Below are 17375 nucleotides of genomic sequence, written 5' to 3'. Positions count from 1 at the left end.
GGGAAAAAAAAAATTGTCATGAATAATTTTTTCTTTAGTAAATGGTAGCATTATGAGTGGTAACCAAGACAGACATGGTACTCTTATATCTTCAGTGCCTAGAGGAGTGTCTAGCACTCAGTTGGCATTCAATACTTCTTTGTTTAATGAATGAGTATATTTAGAACAAGGAATGATATGCTCAAAAGAATCTGGGAATCTTTAATCGATGGAATAACTAGTTTGCTACCACTTTTAAAAACATTTCAATATTTTAAAACCACGGATGAAAAGCTCATTAATGAATACTTCAAAAAAATTATTAACACATTTAATTTCATAGAATCAGAACCTCAGAGTTAAGAGCACTTAAGGGTGCCCAGTGCAAGCCCACATTCTAATTAAAGAAAGAAATTGGATTCTTTGGCTATTTTTTTAAGGCTTTTAGTCTTGGAGGGAGAATTAGTTTATTATTTACATAGCATTTGGAAATTTTGAAATTATCTAATTGATCTTCACTTCACACTAATTAATCACATCAAAGCTTTGTTTAATGTTAACAGAATTGAGCCGACAAGCCAAAGCATTAACACTGACTTGAGGTCACCAAAAGTATATTTTAAAAAACTTCAAATAATATATATACTGTATAGTTTTGCCGAGAGTTGTTTTAATTCCAAAGTACAGCCATAACAAAGAAGATAAGCAACTCAAGGTGACATTGGTTTCTCCTTATTCAAACCTCACCAATTGAAAAGTGTTCAGTAGAGAGGGGCCCTGAATCCCTGCCAGTGGGGAAATAACTGATTTAACTGATCCAAAACCGTGTTTGAGCTTTCTTCAGACAAGCCGTCAACACACACATGAGACCAAGATTCTAAAATACTGTAAGATCCATAATGTTTATACAGCAAAGCAAACAACCTTTGTTATTCCAATTAATGCATCTGCTCATGGAGGAAATCTGAGCCAAAATGTTTTATTTTTTTCTCAGCTACACTGAAAATTACAATGTTGACTCATATTGAAGCAATTTAGAAATGTACTCAGCCACAAAATGGAAATGGATTCCATTAGGTTTAATATTTGTTGCTAGGGTACCTGCTAAAAATAACATCTCAAAGTTGTATGTTACACTTCCTTGAAAGGGTTTTAAGTATTGTCACACATATTGCATCTACTTATCATCTAGAAGGGGGTTGGGAGAGGTAATATTATTCTCTCAACCTTACAAACCAATAATAATAAATGTCAAGAGGTAAAATGTGTGCAGGGAAAACAGTATACCCAGATCAAACTGTTTGTTGAGATGTCCCGGCCTATAGCCTACAGTGCTTTATAGCAATCTCCCTGTCTTTTTCCATGGTAGCTTCACCCTAAAACGGGACTGGGATTTGGGAGCTGAATTTCCTAACAACCGAAGAGAACTTTAAATATAATCAGGTCAACACTACGAGTTTTACCAATGAAATGTGAGATGATCTGTTTAAGAACATACTGCTAAGTGGCTAAGCTGGGACACGAACTCGGGATTTTTTTCTAGATACTCTGTTTTGTCTACAACACCATCTTACCTCTTCTGATCAAGAGTAATTATTGAGCTAAATCCAACAGGGTTTAGGATATTCAACAGGTAAAATGATCCAATTTTCAACAAATAAATGACATTTTAACAAAGAGGGGGAAGGGGCTGGCCCGGCAGCCCCTTAATTTCATGGTTAATTTCACACGCTCCACTTTGCTGGCCTGGGGTTCGCTGGTTTGGAACCTGCACACCGCTTATCAAGTCATGCTGTGGCAGGCATTCCCACATATAAAACAGAGGAAGGTGGGCACAGATGTTACCTCAGGACCAACCTTCCTCAGCAAAAAGAGGAGGATTGGTGGCAGATGTTAGCTCAGGGCTAATCTTCCTCAAAAATAAATAAATAAATAAATACATACATACATACATACATACATACATACATAAATAAATAAAAAGAGGGTGAAGGAAAATCGTTATTGATTAAAAGAGACATAAGATCCATATCAACAAAATGCTAACTGTAGACTTTCTAAAATCTTGATTAGAATGAACCTAATGTAAAACCACATTCTTGATACTATCAAGGGAAATTGAACACAGAGTGGATATTCCACAGCGGTAAGGAAGTATTGTTAATTTTGTTAGATGTGACAGTGGTAGTATGGTTATACCACAAAGAAGTCCTTATCTGTTAGAGCTAGACACTGAAGTATTTCCCAGTGAAATAATCTATCTGGTTATTTGCTTTAAAACACCTCAAGAAACAAATAAATTTTGGGGAAGGATAGATTGGTAAATGTTAACGATGTTGATAATCATTAAGGATGGGGGTTGGTTAAATTACCTTACTTTGGTGTCTGTTTGAAATTTTCATAATAAGAATAAAAAGAGAAGTGACTATTGAACTTGTACTGCCTATAAAACACCATCAGCACACTTCATTAATCAAGTGTCCAACTTACTTTTTATTTTAAACTGGAAAACAATAAGAGGAGCACTTTATCATGAATCTATAAGGTCCTATATGTCCTGGCTTATGCCTATGTCCAACCTCACTAATAACTACAACACCCAGAGAGAAAATTTTGCTTTTTTTTTAACATGTGAATGAATAAAATGAAGCTGCTATTAAATTTGACTTCTTAAGTGCTCTTCCCTGTATTCTTGTTCCTTGATTTCATAGCTTAGTAACCATTTTCTTTATTTCAATTCAACAAATATTTCTGGAATGATGGTACCAGGTTACATTAGGCCCTAGGAACAGCAGATGGGGTAGGTCATTTTCATATATATATATATATATATATATGAAATATTCATTTATATGTGAAATGTATATGAAATTCATGTATATAACAGAATTGGTAGATGTTACATTAGCTATATGAAAAAAGTGCTATGAGAACTCTAAAGAGAAACATGTAATCAAAAACTTGATCAATCATGTTAGAGAAAGGACAGAATTATCTTTCTATTGTCTCTACAAAAAAAATTATAAAATATGAAGAGGCAATCAAAGAATATGCAGCTAAAAAATGTAGAAAACAAGTATTATAAACGTATGTGGGATAGTTAACTTATAAAAATATCATGGTTTTTTTCTGGATTTAGGGATGTTTGTGTTATTTGTCAGCTTCAAAAAATCTGTAGATAGTTCTGTTTCTTCACTTCAAATAAATATACACTTTCATAACCAATTTTGTATTTTTTTTCCTTAAAGAGGTCCCCCACATCGTGAAAACTTCAGGTGCCACACAACCTGAATCCACTTGAGTCCCTTTAATTTGCTAGGCACTGTTCTGGCAGCTCAGAACACATCAGTGAACAGAATAGAGAGAAAACCCTCTCTCTTGTGGAGCTTACATTCTAATTGGGAGAGACAGACAAAACGAAAAAATAATAAACACATAAATTAAATAATATGTTAGAAGGAAAGTGCCATGGAGAAAACTTGAGAAGGGTTGGAGGGTGGAGAGTGCAGAGCAGGGAGTGTGGGTGAGATGAAGAAGCATTTGACAAGATCCAGCATCCATTTATGACAAAAATTGTCAATAAAATGGGTCTAGAAGGAAAATAACTAAGCATTAAAGGCCATACCTGACAAACCCACAGTCAACATCACACTTTTTTTTTTTAAAGATTTTATTTTTTTCCTTTTTCTCCCCAAAGCCCCCCAGTACATAGTTGTATATTCTTCGTTGTGGGTCCTTCTAGTTGTGGCATGTGGGATGCTGCCTCAGCGTGGTTTGATGAGTAGTGCCATGTCCGTGCCCTGGATCTGAACCAATGAAACACTGGGCCGCCTGCCGCGTAGCGTGTGAACTTAACCACTCGGCCACGGGACCAGCCCCCAACATCAGACTTGACAGTGAAAAACTGAAACCCATTCCTCTGAGAACAGGAACAAAAGAAGGACGCCCACTCTTACCACTCCTATTCAACACAATACTGGAAGTTTTAGCCAGAGCAATTAGGCAAGAAAAAGAAATAAAGGAGATCCAAATTGGAAATGAAGACGTAAGACTGTCACTATTTGTGGATGACACGATTCTCTATAGAGAAAACTCTAAAGAATTCACCAAAAAACTATTAGAAATCATCAACAAATACAGTAAAGTTGCAGGGTACAAAACCAACATACAAAAATCAGTCTCATTTCTTTACACTAACAACGAACTAGCAGAAAGAGAAATGAAGAATACAATCCCATTTACAATCGCAAGAAAAAGAATAAAATCCATAGGAAACCGCAATTTTAAATAGGCTGGTCAGAGAAGGTGAGCCTCACTGAGAAGGTGACTGTGAGTAAAGACTTGAAGGCCTGGTCGTCGATAAGACCAACGGAATCTAGTATTCGAGTTTAGCGGTACTCCATTATTCTCTTATTCAGGCCCTACTTTAGAATATTTGAAGTAAGATCACCCCAAAGACCCAACAATGGGAGGGTAAAGCAGTAACAACTGACCGGCATTCAGAACGGAGTGGCTGCCGGGGCACTCATCTCAGAGATTGGTACCAAACAGCATAGGGACACTAAAACATCACTGAAAATAACACAATGGGGAATACTGTATTTACCAGAACATCTTTAGTGGGTGAGACCCCTGAGGGGCATGACTCTTCAGGAGATTTGGTCCAATTAACTGTCTGGTTTGCATTGCAGGGTAGGGTGACGCAAATATGGAACCGTATCTGAAACGGTCAGAGCAACTGAAGGCTGCGTGCTGCCACCCAGCGCTGTCCTTCCCCACCCCCTCCCCCCGACCCACTTAGCTTTCAAGCTTTCCTCTCAATAGAAGTCGGAAAACAGCTAAAAATAGGAGTTTAAAGTATATACTGCCCTAACAATAAAAATAGGAGACTAGGGCTCTAATTGTGAACATTTTAAATGTCCTTAGAGCACTACAGTTCTTTCTTTATAAGCGGCTGTGGTATAGTAGAGAGACAAAAGGACAAGTCAGAACTGGACATTGAGTTCTGACTCTGCCACTTAGCTGATTAGCCTTGGGCACATCAGAGAGGGAAAAACTAATTTTTATCATCTATAAAATGGGCATAATAATAAGTTTCTTTTATGACAATTAAATAATTGTGTTTAAATGAACTTTTTAATCACCAGAGTATCATACACTTGTTTGGTATAATCATAAAGCTACAAGGTAGTTTTATTTTATGTATTTATTTATTTATTTATTATAGTTGCTAAGTAAGGATCATAGCTATGAAGTCTATAATAATTTAAGTTGTAATTATCAACGAATAGTTAAGACAGTGCAGAATGCTTTAAAATCTCTATAGTCTGTCTTCATGGAGCTTCAAGAAAGCAATCTAACAGACTTTTCAACATCTTTTAACCGGATCTTAGCACAAGAGACAGACATACATGTGGTATGTCAAAAGCAGAATAGGTATTTTGTTTTCTTATTCACTTGAATGAATACTGAAGGAGTGACCCTTAACCAAATGGAGGGTTGGCAGCAAAAATACCTGGCTATTTTCTCCAAATTGCCAGCTAGGTAGAGTGATTCTTAAACGATACTTCTTGTAAGCAAGAAAGATGATCCCAAGAATGAACAAAAACACCCTCTGTCCGACAACTGTGCTATCTATCATTTATAAGGTGCGATCATCTCTCGTCAGATTGTCTTGGGTGTCTAAACAAGAATGGATGCTTATTTGCCATTTGTATATCTAACACTTCTCAGAAAAACTTTTGTTACATCTTCTTTCTGATCAATCTTTCTCTCTTTACATATAAACAGTGCGATAAGAGACTTCTTGTTTGAGGAATGTGGTCTTGAAACTCTATCGTCATGCACAATGCTAAAACTGTTCAACTAATCCTTAAACATTTATTCCCAGTCAGTAAATAATTTGTAAGCACTGAAAGACAGGTAACATTGAAGAACAAGACCACACGGAAGGAAGGAAGGGAGGGAGGGAAGGAGATAGGGAGGAAGGAAAGAGGGAAGAAAGGATAGAAGGGAGGCAGGAAGGCATAATCACTTCGCTACTAAGTTCCTGTGGGTCTTCAGACTCGGCCTGTGTGCTACGCTTCCAGTCTCTTAGGATTTTTTCCCCACTTTTATTTTTACCTTTCTTTAATTTGTGCCTTTATAGCCCTTGCTCTTCACACTTCTCGTTGTCCCTTACGTATTTTACTTCCTATGCACACTATATTCAATTTCCCATCTCATTTCTTGCACTATTTTCCTCTTGCGCAGCCCCATCACAGGCTATTTCGACACCATATATTTACATAAGCATATGCTAAAATACCATCAAGCAAATATCGTGACCGACTTGATGAAGAATTTTGTGCAAATTAGTCAGAATTGAGAGTTCTGGAGGAGATCGTGTCTTCCATGTCTCGGACAACATAACTGAAAATGATAAAGCAGCGGAGGGGGGCAACTGCCCATGTACTCTGTGTGGCCGTGCCCGGCGCCCGGCGGAGCCCCCGCGGCTGTCCCGGCCCGCCCCCTGCCGTGCCCCCTGCCGCGCCCCCTGCCGCGCCCCCGCCGCGCCTCCGCGCCGCCCGCGCCGCGGTTTTCACGCGCCCCGCCTCCCCGCGCTGGCGGCCTGTGTCTCTCCTTCAAATTCGACTCGCACCTCCTTCCATTCGCCAAGATCCCCCAAATCTCGGCCTCATATTTCCTCTCCCTTCGCTTGCCCTCCTGACGGCCCCCGCGAGCGCCCCCCGCCCTCGCCCCGCCCAGGTAGGGGCGTCCCCTCGGCCGTCCGCGCACACCTGTCGGCCCCGCCCCGGCGCGCCGCCTCGGTGGGCCCGCGCGCGCCCCGCCCCCGGCCCGGGCCCGCTGCACTGTGGGTAGGCGGCGGCGGCGCCGGGAGCCCGCGGCAGCCGAGCGGGCGGCGGGCGCTGAAGATGGCAGAGAAGCAGAAGCACGACGGGCGGGTGAAGATCGGGCACTACGTGCTGGGGGACACGCTGGGCGTCGGCACCTTCGGCAAAGTGAAGAGTTGAGTACGCCGGGCGGCCCGCTTGCCGGAGGCCGGGCCTCGGAGCCCCGGGGGAGGGCGGGCGGCCCGGCGGCAGGTGGAGCGGTGGCCGCGCGAGGCCGGGGCCGGGGGCGCGGGGCCGGGGCGGGGGTCAGGGGGCGCGGACCGGGGCGGGGGTCGGGACCCGGGCGCGGGCCCGGGGCAGGGGTCGGGGGTCGGGGCGGGGACCTGGCGCCGCGCGCCCTCCGCAGAGCAGGGGGTCGAGCCCGCGGGGTGGGGCTGAGTTCCCGGTCCTGCCGGGCGCCCCGGCAGGTGCCTTCCCTGTGACCTCGGGTAACTGTCCCAGCAGCTGGGGCAGGGCTGGCCTCACATTGACGGTGGGAAGACGCGGACCCCAGAGGCGGAGGAACGTGCTCAAGGTCACACCGAAATTGGCAGAACCAGGCTGAAGTGTAAAATGTCCTCCCCTTCTGGCCAGGCTGGGAGGTCCCTGCCCCGGCTTCTCCCGCGCCCCCCGAGCGCGGGCTGGCGGCCGACGGTCGAGGGGGGCCCCGGGGCCGAGAGGAGGGCCGGTTTGGGGGCTGGGGATGCGCGGGGCTGGCGCGCAGCTGCGGTTGTCGGGGTCGCTCAGAACTGGGAGGCTGGGAGGCTGAAGGCTGGTTGGCGGGTGTAGGATGGCTCTGGGGAGGCTTCGGGAGTGGGCAGAGGAGGAGGGTTCCTTGCTGTTGCAGCTTGGAGGGTGTGGGGCTCAGGAGGCAGACCTGCTGAGGCATATTCTCCGGAGGTCGGTTTTCCCGGTGAGAGGGTCCCATTTTGGATGTAGAAAAACAGGCTGCTTTTGAAATGTTTTTACTTCTTACTGGTTAAGTATTGAACTTTCCTTTTTTGTTGTTAATAAGTCACGTGGGATTTATTTTGTCCTCTTTCCAGAGCTAGAGCCCCCTTATTAAATATACTTTCCCTTTGGTGGTTGCGATTTCAGAATTATAAGTAAAATGTTGGCTTTTTTTTTTTCTTTTTGCTGTAGAGATGTTCGGTAGGCAGTTTGGAGATTTTATTCTGAGGCCTCTATTTCCTTTAAAAATTCCTATTTTAATCTTGTTAAATAGGTTCAGAAAACACTTACTGAGCACCTATGATGTACTGGCCACTGTTCTGGGCAGCGGGGATACAGCAAGAAACAAAATGAGATTAAAAGCCCTCCTTTTGTGGAGTTTATATTCTAGTAGGGAAAGACAAACAATAATCACAATATTTATGTATAATGTATGGTATGTTTAGTGCTATTGAGGAAAATGAATGAGAGAAGGGAGCATAGGGAGTTTTGTGAGGTTGACAGCTTTCAATGAAGTTGTAAAGCAAGGCCTCACAGATAAGGTGGAGTTTATGTAAAGACCTAAGAAGTTTATAAAATTCTTTAAAGTCCTTTGAGGGCTATGGAGTCCTGGATTATTTTTGAAAGACCTCATAAATAAAGTGGATAGTTAGGGGGATATGTTTGGAACGAATATAGGAAGGTGCAGGGATTGGATTAATAACACTTGTAACATTAGTGGTCGTTACATATGAGTTGTGAGGACTCTTGTGCTTTGACATTATGCAGTTACTCAAGCAAACAGTGCCTTTGCCATCTGGACGTGTACACTCTCAAAGTTATATAACTTACCCTATGTCCTTTCAAATCGTGTTAACGTGTTTATCTTTTTAAATTCTTCAGCTGTAATCTGAATGTTGACTAAAACTCCCGTCAGCTCAGTTGGCCCATTGTCAGAGGACAATTTAAACCTCTTTTGTGTGTACTCTTGAGCTGCTTCCAGGCGCCGGCTTCTTCAGATATAGACTAACAGAAACTTTTTTGATTTCTGAGAAGTCCTTTTCCTGGAGGACCCCTGTCCAGTGAGCAACCAGTTGGAGGGGTGTCCTTAACACCGGGTGAAAGCCTCTGTGAAGCTAGGCTGTGGCTTCCCAGGCAAGGTTAGAGGTGTTTAATGAAAGTTAGGGAAGTGGCTCCAATCTAAAGTTACTCATTTAGTTCTTCAAGGGACGAGAAACAAAAGTACGTGCATTTTTAAAAACGGGTTTATTGAGGTATATTTTACATTTCCTAAAATTCACTCATTCCAAGTGTACAATTCAGTGATTTTTAGAACTTTACCAAATGGTGCAGCCGTCATCATAGATCAATTTTAGAACATTTTCATCACCACAGTGAATCCCTCATGCCCGTTACAGTTAATCCTTGTTCCCGCCCTCAGCCCGAGGAAACCACTGTTCTATTTTCTGTCTGTATAAACTTGCTTTCTCTGAACAGTTCTTGTAAATGGGGTCATTCAATATGGAGTGTCTCATGTCTGACTAATTTAACGATGTTTTTGAGGTTTATGCATGACATAGAATGTGCCACTAGTTTGTTGCTTTTTGTTGCTGAATAATAATCTATTGTGCGGGTATGCCCCATTCTGTCTGTACCAGTTGATGGACATTGTTTTCAGTTTGTGGCTATTACAAGCAATGCCACCACAAACATTCGCGTGCAAATGTTTGTGTGGACATAGGTTTTTATGTATCTTGGGTAGATACCTAGCAGTAGAATTGCTACGTCGTATCATAGTTTTATGTTTAGTTTTTTGAGAAACTGCAAACTGTTTTCCAAAGTGGTTGTACCATTTTACAGTCCTACCAACAACATATGAGGGTTCTTGATTCTCCACATTCTCATCAACCTTTGTTACTGTCTGTCTTATAATAGCCATTCTGATGGGTGTGAAATGGCATCTCATTGTGGCTTTAATGTGCGTTTCCCTAATGACTAATGATGTTGAACATCTTTTCATGTGCTTATTAGCCATTCATATGTCTTCTTGGGTGAGATGTCTATTCATATCTTTTGCTTATTTTTTGATTGGGTTGTTTGCCATCTCATAAGTTGAGTTATAAGAATTCTTTATAACTTCCGGAGACAAGTCTCTTGTTGGATGTTTTGCAAATATTTTCTCCCAGTCTGCTTTTTGACTTTTCATTTTCTTAATGGTATCTTTTGAAGTATAAAAGTTTTGCATTTTTGTGAGGTCCAGTTTATTGATTTTTTTCTTTTTATGAGCCGTGCTTTTGGTGTTATGTCGAAGAGATCTTTGCTTTAAGTCTCAAGGATTTTTCTCTTATGTTGTCTTCTAAACGTTTTATTGTTTTAGCTCTTGTGTTCAAGTCTCTGACTTATTTTGAGTTAAATTTGAGCGTGGTATAAGATGAGGTTTTAAGGTCAATTTTTTGAATATGAATATCCAGTTGTCCCCAAACCGTTAGTTGAAAACATATGCGTTTTTAGTTGTTATAGATGTAGACTTTGTAAAATTAATATCTAGTAAAAAACTTAATAGTAGATAATTTCGTTTTATATGGCTGTAAAAACATGGAAATGCAAGAGTGAGTTTGCCTTCTCTCTTAATAGTTATGCTGATTATATATTTTGAAAATTTAACTTAATTATTGATGAGTCAATTTATGGACCAGAGTTAGGTATGATAAGAAAAAATTGAAAATGGCATAGTTTTCATTCAATAGCATTCGTTTCAAGTTATTTTTAAAAAGTAAATGGAAATCCTTCTCTATTTGTTGAGAAATAAATAAAGCCTATTAAAATGTTCTAAACTGAATTTTCTCCTTCGTTATTCTATTTTCTTGGATTACTAGGAGAGTGCTTATGGAAACAGATTATGTGGTCTGGCAGAGTTTAAAAGTAATACTTTTTATTTACTTAAATGCTTTCTTTATATTGATTGTTTCAGTTCTTACTCTTTCCAGGGTAGAGTGGAACCGCTGTTCAAGAGCTCTTGTAATTAGACTTGTTCAGCTCTTATTGAAATAGCAAAGGCGATAGAAATTCTAGAAGAATAGATCTGTTTGTGTTATACAAAGACTGGTTGAAGAAATAAGTATTTATTTATAATAGAATGCTGATTATCAGTTACAGAGAAGCCTCCATTTTCCAAGTGAGGACTGGCAGATTGGGTTTATGAAGTAGTTCTTTATCGGAATTGTGCATCAAGAGAGACTTTGCCATCACATTCTCCCTGAGCAGCAAATTCTCATCAAGGACTTACCTTCTCTGTTTTTCAATAGTTACGTGAATGGCCCACAGAATTGACTGTCAAGAAATTAAGTAAATATTTTACTAATTCTCCACTTCTTTTGAGATAATAGGAAAGATAAGCAAATAGAACTTTCATTAAAAATTTTTAACAAATAATGTTCCCTTTTTTGAAATGTAAATTCCATGTCCTAAATGATAAATTGAATTTCAGACAACTGCCCGGTCAGTTGGTGGTCCTGGGAGTTGTGCCTCTGATATTTTGGGCCCTTGCTGGGATTGTCTGTGATGCCTGTGTGTAGTGTCAAGGCCCTCAACAAGACATTTAACCTTTTTGGGCCTCATTTTCTTCTTCTCCTAAAGGATGACTTTAGAACACCTGATCTCTCCGGTCTTCTCCAACTTTATCATTAAGCTGATTTTTTTAAAGATTTAATTCCAAAATATGGATGTGTTTAATGGAAATCTGAATTACTGAAGACCCGAGCTGAAATGCAGATGTCACGCAGAACAAAAGAAAAGAAGCGTGTGTGTAACACTTGAGTGATGAAAGCTACAATTTGATTCAGTTTTTACTGTATTCTGAGTACTTTTTATGTACTTGATTTTATTTATTTTCCAGAGTAATCCTCTGAGTTTGGTATTATCTCCATTTTACAAGTGAAGAAGTTGAGAATCAGATACTTTTTGAGTAACTTGCCCAAGGTCACAGTGCCAGTACGTGGCAGAATTGGCAGTTAAATTCTGGATTCTCTGACTCCAGAGTCCGTGCAATATGGCATGTCAAGTCAAAATGCACAGTATGTTATCTTTTGAGTTTCAAATCTACAAGGATATAATTTTACATATCTGTAGATATTATCAGGAATTGAGAAAATAAGATTTAAATGTCTTTATTTTAGTCCATATTTACAGAGAATAAAAATTTTTTTGAAGCTCCATATGTATGGTAAAAATTTATATTTTCATATTCCCAACTTTTACTCATATGCCTCAGTCCGTTCCTTTTCTTATATGATGAATGTGTTGAATACTGACATTTTAACCCAAGTTTCTTAGAAATACCATGTATTTCGGGTTTTTTTTCTTCCTATGAAAATAACCTTGACTAAAGATTACCAGCAACCTTTGGTAATCAGACTACAGAGAACTTGTAGAAAGGATTTTATGTCCTAGAAAGAGCGTTGGTTTTGGAAGGCATTATCCGTTCCGCTACCAGTTTTATGGCTTTGGGAAAACCATTGAACTCCTGTGAGCCTTTGTTGCCTCCCTTGTAAAATGGCAGTAACAAAACTTGGCCTACCTACTTTCTAGAACTTTTAGGAGGATTAAATGAGTCAAGATACCTAAAATGGCTTTAAAGCAGACAAATTGCGGTACACATGGGTGCTGCTGTTGTGGAGGTGACTTGACGCGTGGCGGTTGTGAGTAAATTCCGCCCCGTGTGAGGTGTGAATAAGTGTTTGCTGGGTTTAGGAGTGCCTTCAGCTCTGATAGCAGTATTGAGACAGAGCTGTGAGAAGCTGTCCCTAGTTTTTGGCTGCCAGCATTGAAGAAAGTTCTTAATGACTAATTTTTTTGTGCTCTGTTATACCTAATTATTAGCATTTATATTAAAATGCATATCCTTTTTGGTTGTCATGTAATTTGTTTTTTCACAAATATGGAAAATGAATGAGAGTCAAATGGAAATAATAGTGAATGTTTATATAAGTCACTAGCTGAACTGATTTTACTTTTGAAATTATGCAAATTCTAAACATGTATTAAACAATAGTTCCAAATAATGAATCTATATTTCTCCTCAAAAACTAGAAGATTAGTGTTTGAATTAAAATCAATTCAGTCAGATCTCTCAAACACTTAGGGAAATGATGTACTATTTAGATTTTTTTTTTGCTGACTTATGTATCATTTATATGATTGTGACGTTGGTGATTTTGTTCTGAATTTCTCAATGATTTTGTTCATTTTGTGTAATCAGTTGGTTGACTCTCAAAAGATTTTTTCCCGTAGGAAACAATGTTCTAAATGGTGGATAGGTTTAGGGTAAACCTTCGAAGGCAACATGGTATATAATACAGAGAACACTGGATTTGGAGACCTGCTGTGGAACTTGAGCTGTGTCATAAGCCACCTGTGTGACCTTAAACCAAAGACCCTTGATATATAAAGAAGAGACTAATACTGTATGTTCTCTTACACCATTGTGAGAAGTACATGAGAAAATTGAGGTGAAAAGATACTTAGAAGTACTTCACTCCTAGGTACTTTTATGTACTTAGGTCCTATTATGCACTTAAACCCATAATTAGCTGAACTCTGAGAATAGTCAGTGATCTGGTTCTGACACCAGAAATTTATTTGATGAGGTGTAGGAGGAGTTTACTATCTCCTGTTTTGTTTTTCCCATGTCTTCTTTCATGTTTCACTCAAATATGTTCAGAAAACTAATTGTCTACATGCTGCTCACTTACCACCCTCCCCTGTACACCACTGCCAAAGCGTATATGCAGACACTGTGACATACGTATGTTCCATTCCCGTGGTGGCAATCATAGAGCTCTTGGAGGAAGGAGGAGCGTGTGAGCATCAGCTGGTAGTTTTTATGTATGTTATTTTTAAAGCCATGTCTACTTAAAGTAGAACCAAAATAATAAATCAAGTTCATTTTTCTTAAACTACAGAAAATGCAGACTCGGAGCTAAAAATGCCTTTCTACAAACTTTTTCCTTATATATCTGTGTAAATTAGAAAGGATTCTTGTAGTTTGGTCATATACTGAGGTAACCACCTCAGTTCTGTAGAGACTCTTCCGTTCCCATGCTGACACGGCACTGCTTTATCTAGTTCTTTTGTAAAAACATGCCAAAATACTCACTTGTCTTGTGGTCCGTGTTAGCTTTCCTCAAAGCATTTGGTACTGGTTTGTAATGATACTTCTGCATTTATTCTTCTGAGATTCCTGTGGTTTCCTTAATGATGGGGAAAATATTCTGTAGAGAAAATAGTTAATTTTTTGAAGCCAAACAGATAATTCAGTTTGATCTAGCAGAAGATCTGGTCTCAGATCCTTTAAGAGAGAATGAATCAGTAAGTGGGTGGCACAAGACCCCTAAAATTTTGAATGTGTTATAAAAATGAGAGCAAATCCTCCTGGTATGTTTATTAGATGCAAATGTAAGAGAAAACACCTTGATTCAGGTTGAATAGACTTTCATGTGTTATTTAAATGATTGAAATGCAAATGCAGAGCAATGTGTTTATTTTGAAATGTGGTGAACCATTTTATTTTTAGTATGGTCTTATTAAGGAAAGAATTTCAGGCAGCTCTTATCTCTGCTAATAATAGAAACCTTCTTCACCCCTTCAAGGGAACAGGATTCTAGCTTAAGTGGTTTCTTATGTTTAACACTGTTTGCTTCTAATAAATTTTACTGTCTCTTTTGGTGGTGACTTTGACTTTAAAGTGATAATTTTTTTCCATTTGCTCTTAGATTTTTAAAATATCCTTTTATATGATTAAAGATAATTATCAAATCCTGCTATAATTTGTCTCATTCTGAATGCTAATATATCAATTTATTAAAATAGGGTTTCTTAGAATCTTTTTTCTTTATATTTTCTTATGTACTATTAAAAACACAATGAGCAATATGTTCTCATTTAACATCTCTCAATTTCTAAATTGCAACGTAGTTATAAATGAGGAAGGGTGGCTGATGCCCCCAGGGCCCTGCTTGTTGACGCATAGGGTGTCCCTTCGCTTGTCATAGCCTAAGTGTGGGTATAGTGTCATCTACACATTCTTTCTTAACTTTGTGATTGTATTGTGCCACATATACAAAGAGGTACATGCATTCTAAGTGATTTTTTTTACATAAATCCTCATTGAATTTTCACAGACTGAACATACCCATATAAACTACTAACGACACAAAAGAGGACCAGTATTCTACAAGCTCCCCGTGGTGTCCCATTTTAGTTACTGTTTCTGTCCTCCACCCCCACTAGGGGTAACCACCGTCGACGGATTAGTTTCACCTATTTTTGAACTTTATGGAAACAGAATCGTATTTGTGAGCTGACTTTCACTGGAGACTGTGTGGTGAGATTTATCCACGTTGTTGCGTGCAGTTGTAATTTATTCATTCTCATTGCTGTATGGTATTACATTAAGACTCTGCTCTTTATCCATTCTGTTATTGTTGGGTATTTGAGTAGTTTTTACTTTTTGGTTATTATAAATAATGCTGCTTTAAACGTTTTTGCATGTGTCTTTTTTTCTATTTATGATATATTGCTATTTTAGATAAACGTTTAAAATCATATCATTAAATATTTTAGAAGTACTGTTTTTTTTCTACGTCACATTTCAGATTTTTGTCTTTACTAGGGTTACTTTTTGAATCATCGACCATGGTTTTCTAGAGTACCATATTCATTTTCATTTAAGTTATTTTGAATCTGTGTGCAGTACTATAACAGGTACCCACTAATATAACATTAGAGCTTTGGGTTTTTCATTTGTCTTGTAGGCTTATACTTAATGAGCTTCACAATGTTGCAATCACACAGTATACTGCTTCTTAAATGTGAATCTTTAAAAGGCTTATATTTAGGATGATACTCTACATTTTTAAGTATGAAATTATTCATCAGGAATAATTATATTACCTTATCCTTGATAAATATCTTTTTTTTAACTGATTTCATCAAATGTTTTCTCTCCGCTAATGATTGATACATGTTTAGGCAAATGTGTCTTTTATACGTTGTCATTTGTTGTCCAAAATAACTTAGAAAGTGCTTTCTTAATGTAGAAGGTTTATGAGAACTTGGCTTTGAGAACAGTCTCTTTTTTCTGAAGTATAACTTTTGGTTAAAAAAATCAGGTTATATTTGGACTATATTGTGTACTTTTGAGAAAAGGATTTTGTCGTGTTGTTCTTTTTAGTCTAAGTGCTGTTTCCAGTCTATTTTTGCATCATTTAACAAGTGGCAACAGGACTCTTCAGAACTCTTAGGAAATGAATACAGAGCAAATTTTTTCCCCCTGAGAATTGCTTTGGAGATAGCAAGATATAGCTTTGAATCACAGCTCTAGTACTAATTTCTGATAGGAATTTTGGGTAAGTTTCTTAAACTCTGTGAGGCTCAATTTTCTCTGTAAAAACCCTTGTAGGGTTTAAATAAGAAAAGTATATATATTAAGTGCTTAAAACGCATGTACACACACACACACACCCACCCACAAAAGTGCCTGGTAGGTAGTAGGCACTCATTACCATTACCATCGTCATCATCTGCGGTTCAGCAAGAGCTGTCTTCCTGTTGCTGTCGTAGCCACCTTTCCCCAAATTGCTCTGCTTCCTGGGCCCCAGAATCGTCTGGTCCTTTGATCCTGCCTTTGTGGACCCACTCTGGCTAGTTTCCTTTCTACAGTACCTTGTGCTTTTCTTTCTATTTCTTGGGTCTTTGCTACTTAAGGTGTGAGTCTATGGACCAGCAGAATTGAGAACTTTTTATAAAGATCTCAAAGCACCCGAGAACTTTTTATGTGTACATTTCTGTTGGTTGTGTACTTAGGAGTGGAATCAGTGAGTCAGAGCATACATACTCAGTTTTAGTAGTTACGTGTTTTGCACCAATTTACACTTTTCCCTATTGTTTGCACTAATTTACGTCCCCACCAGCAATATAAAAGTTCCACTTGGTCTACGTGCTTGCCAATACTTGGTATCGTCTGTCTTTTGTTGTTGCTGTTCTGGTGGGCATGTTGTGGTACTGTATTGCATTGTGGTTTTAATTTACATTTCCCTGATGATTATTAATATTGAGTACCTTTTCATATGTTTATTGACCATCAAAATTTCCTCTTTTTCAAATGCGTTTTCCTGGAGGACATGTAATTTCTTCCATAATGCCCAGACTTTATGTAAGTTGTAATTGTGGTTCTGTGGTGCTGATGATTATTTCTTCTTCTGTCAGTACTGTTTTCTTTTTGGCTTAAACAACATTTGTTTCTCAGAGTTCTGGAAGCTGGGAAGTCCAAGATCAAGGTGCTGGCTGATCCAGTTCCTGATAAGGGCTACCTTCTCACTGAGTCCTCACATGGCTGAGGGAGCGCAAGCTCTGGTGTCTTGCTCTTCTTGTGGGGACACCAGCCGTGCTGGATTAGGGCCCCACCTTTATCACCTCAGTTATCCTTTGTCCCCTCCTCACAGCCCTGTCTCCAAATACAGTCACACTGGGTTAGGGCTTCAACACGTGAATTGGGGATGGGGACGGCACAATTCAGTCCATAGCAAAAAGTAATAC

At 39.3% G+C, this 17375-nt stretch overlaps 1 protein-coding gene across 3 annotated transcripts in view; it reads left to right on the top strand.

Annotated features, from left to right (window-relative positions):
* Positions 1 to 6750: 6750 nt before the first annotated feature.
* PRKAA2 (protein kinase AMP-activated catalytic subunit alpha 2) overlaps positions 6751 to 17375 on the top strand; it is a 70730-nt gene continuing 60105 nt past the window's right edge. Inside the window, exon 1 of one of the 3 annotated variants that reach the window (XM_070609477.1) lies at positions 6751 to 6987. In XM_070609477.1, the coding sequence (XP_070465578.1) occupies positions 6894 to 6987 (94 nt within the window). In that variant the 5' untranslated portion in view covers positions 6751 to 6893. Of the gene's footprint in view, positions 6988 to 7189; positions 7387 to 17375 lie in introns of those variants that run through there. The other 2 variants (XR_011537331.1, XM_070609478.1) reach the window with 2 other exon arrangements.

Source organism: Equus przewalskii, chromosome 2, assembly GCF_037783145.1.
Source record: "Equus przewalskii isolate Varuska chromosome 2, EquPr2, whole genome shotgun sequence".
NCBI classification, from domain to species: domain Eukaryota; kingdom Metazoa; phylum Chordata; class Mammalia; order Perissodactyla; family Equidae; genus Equus; species Equus przewalskii.
Note: the sequence above shows the minus strand (reverse complement) of the source record. Positions and strands in the feature narration are given on the sequence as shown.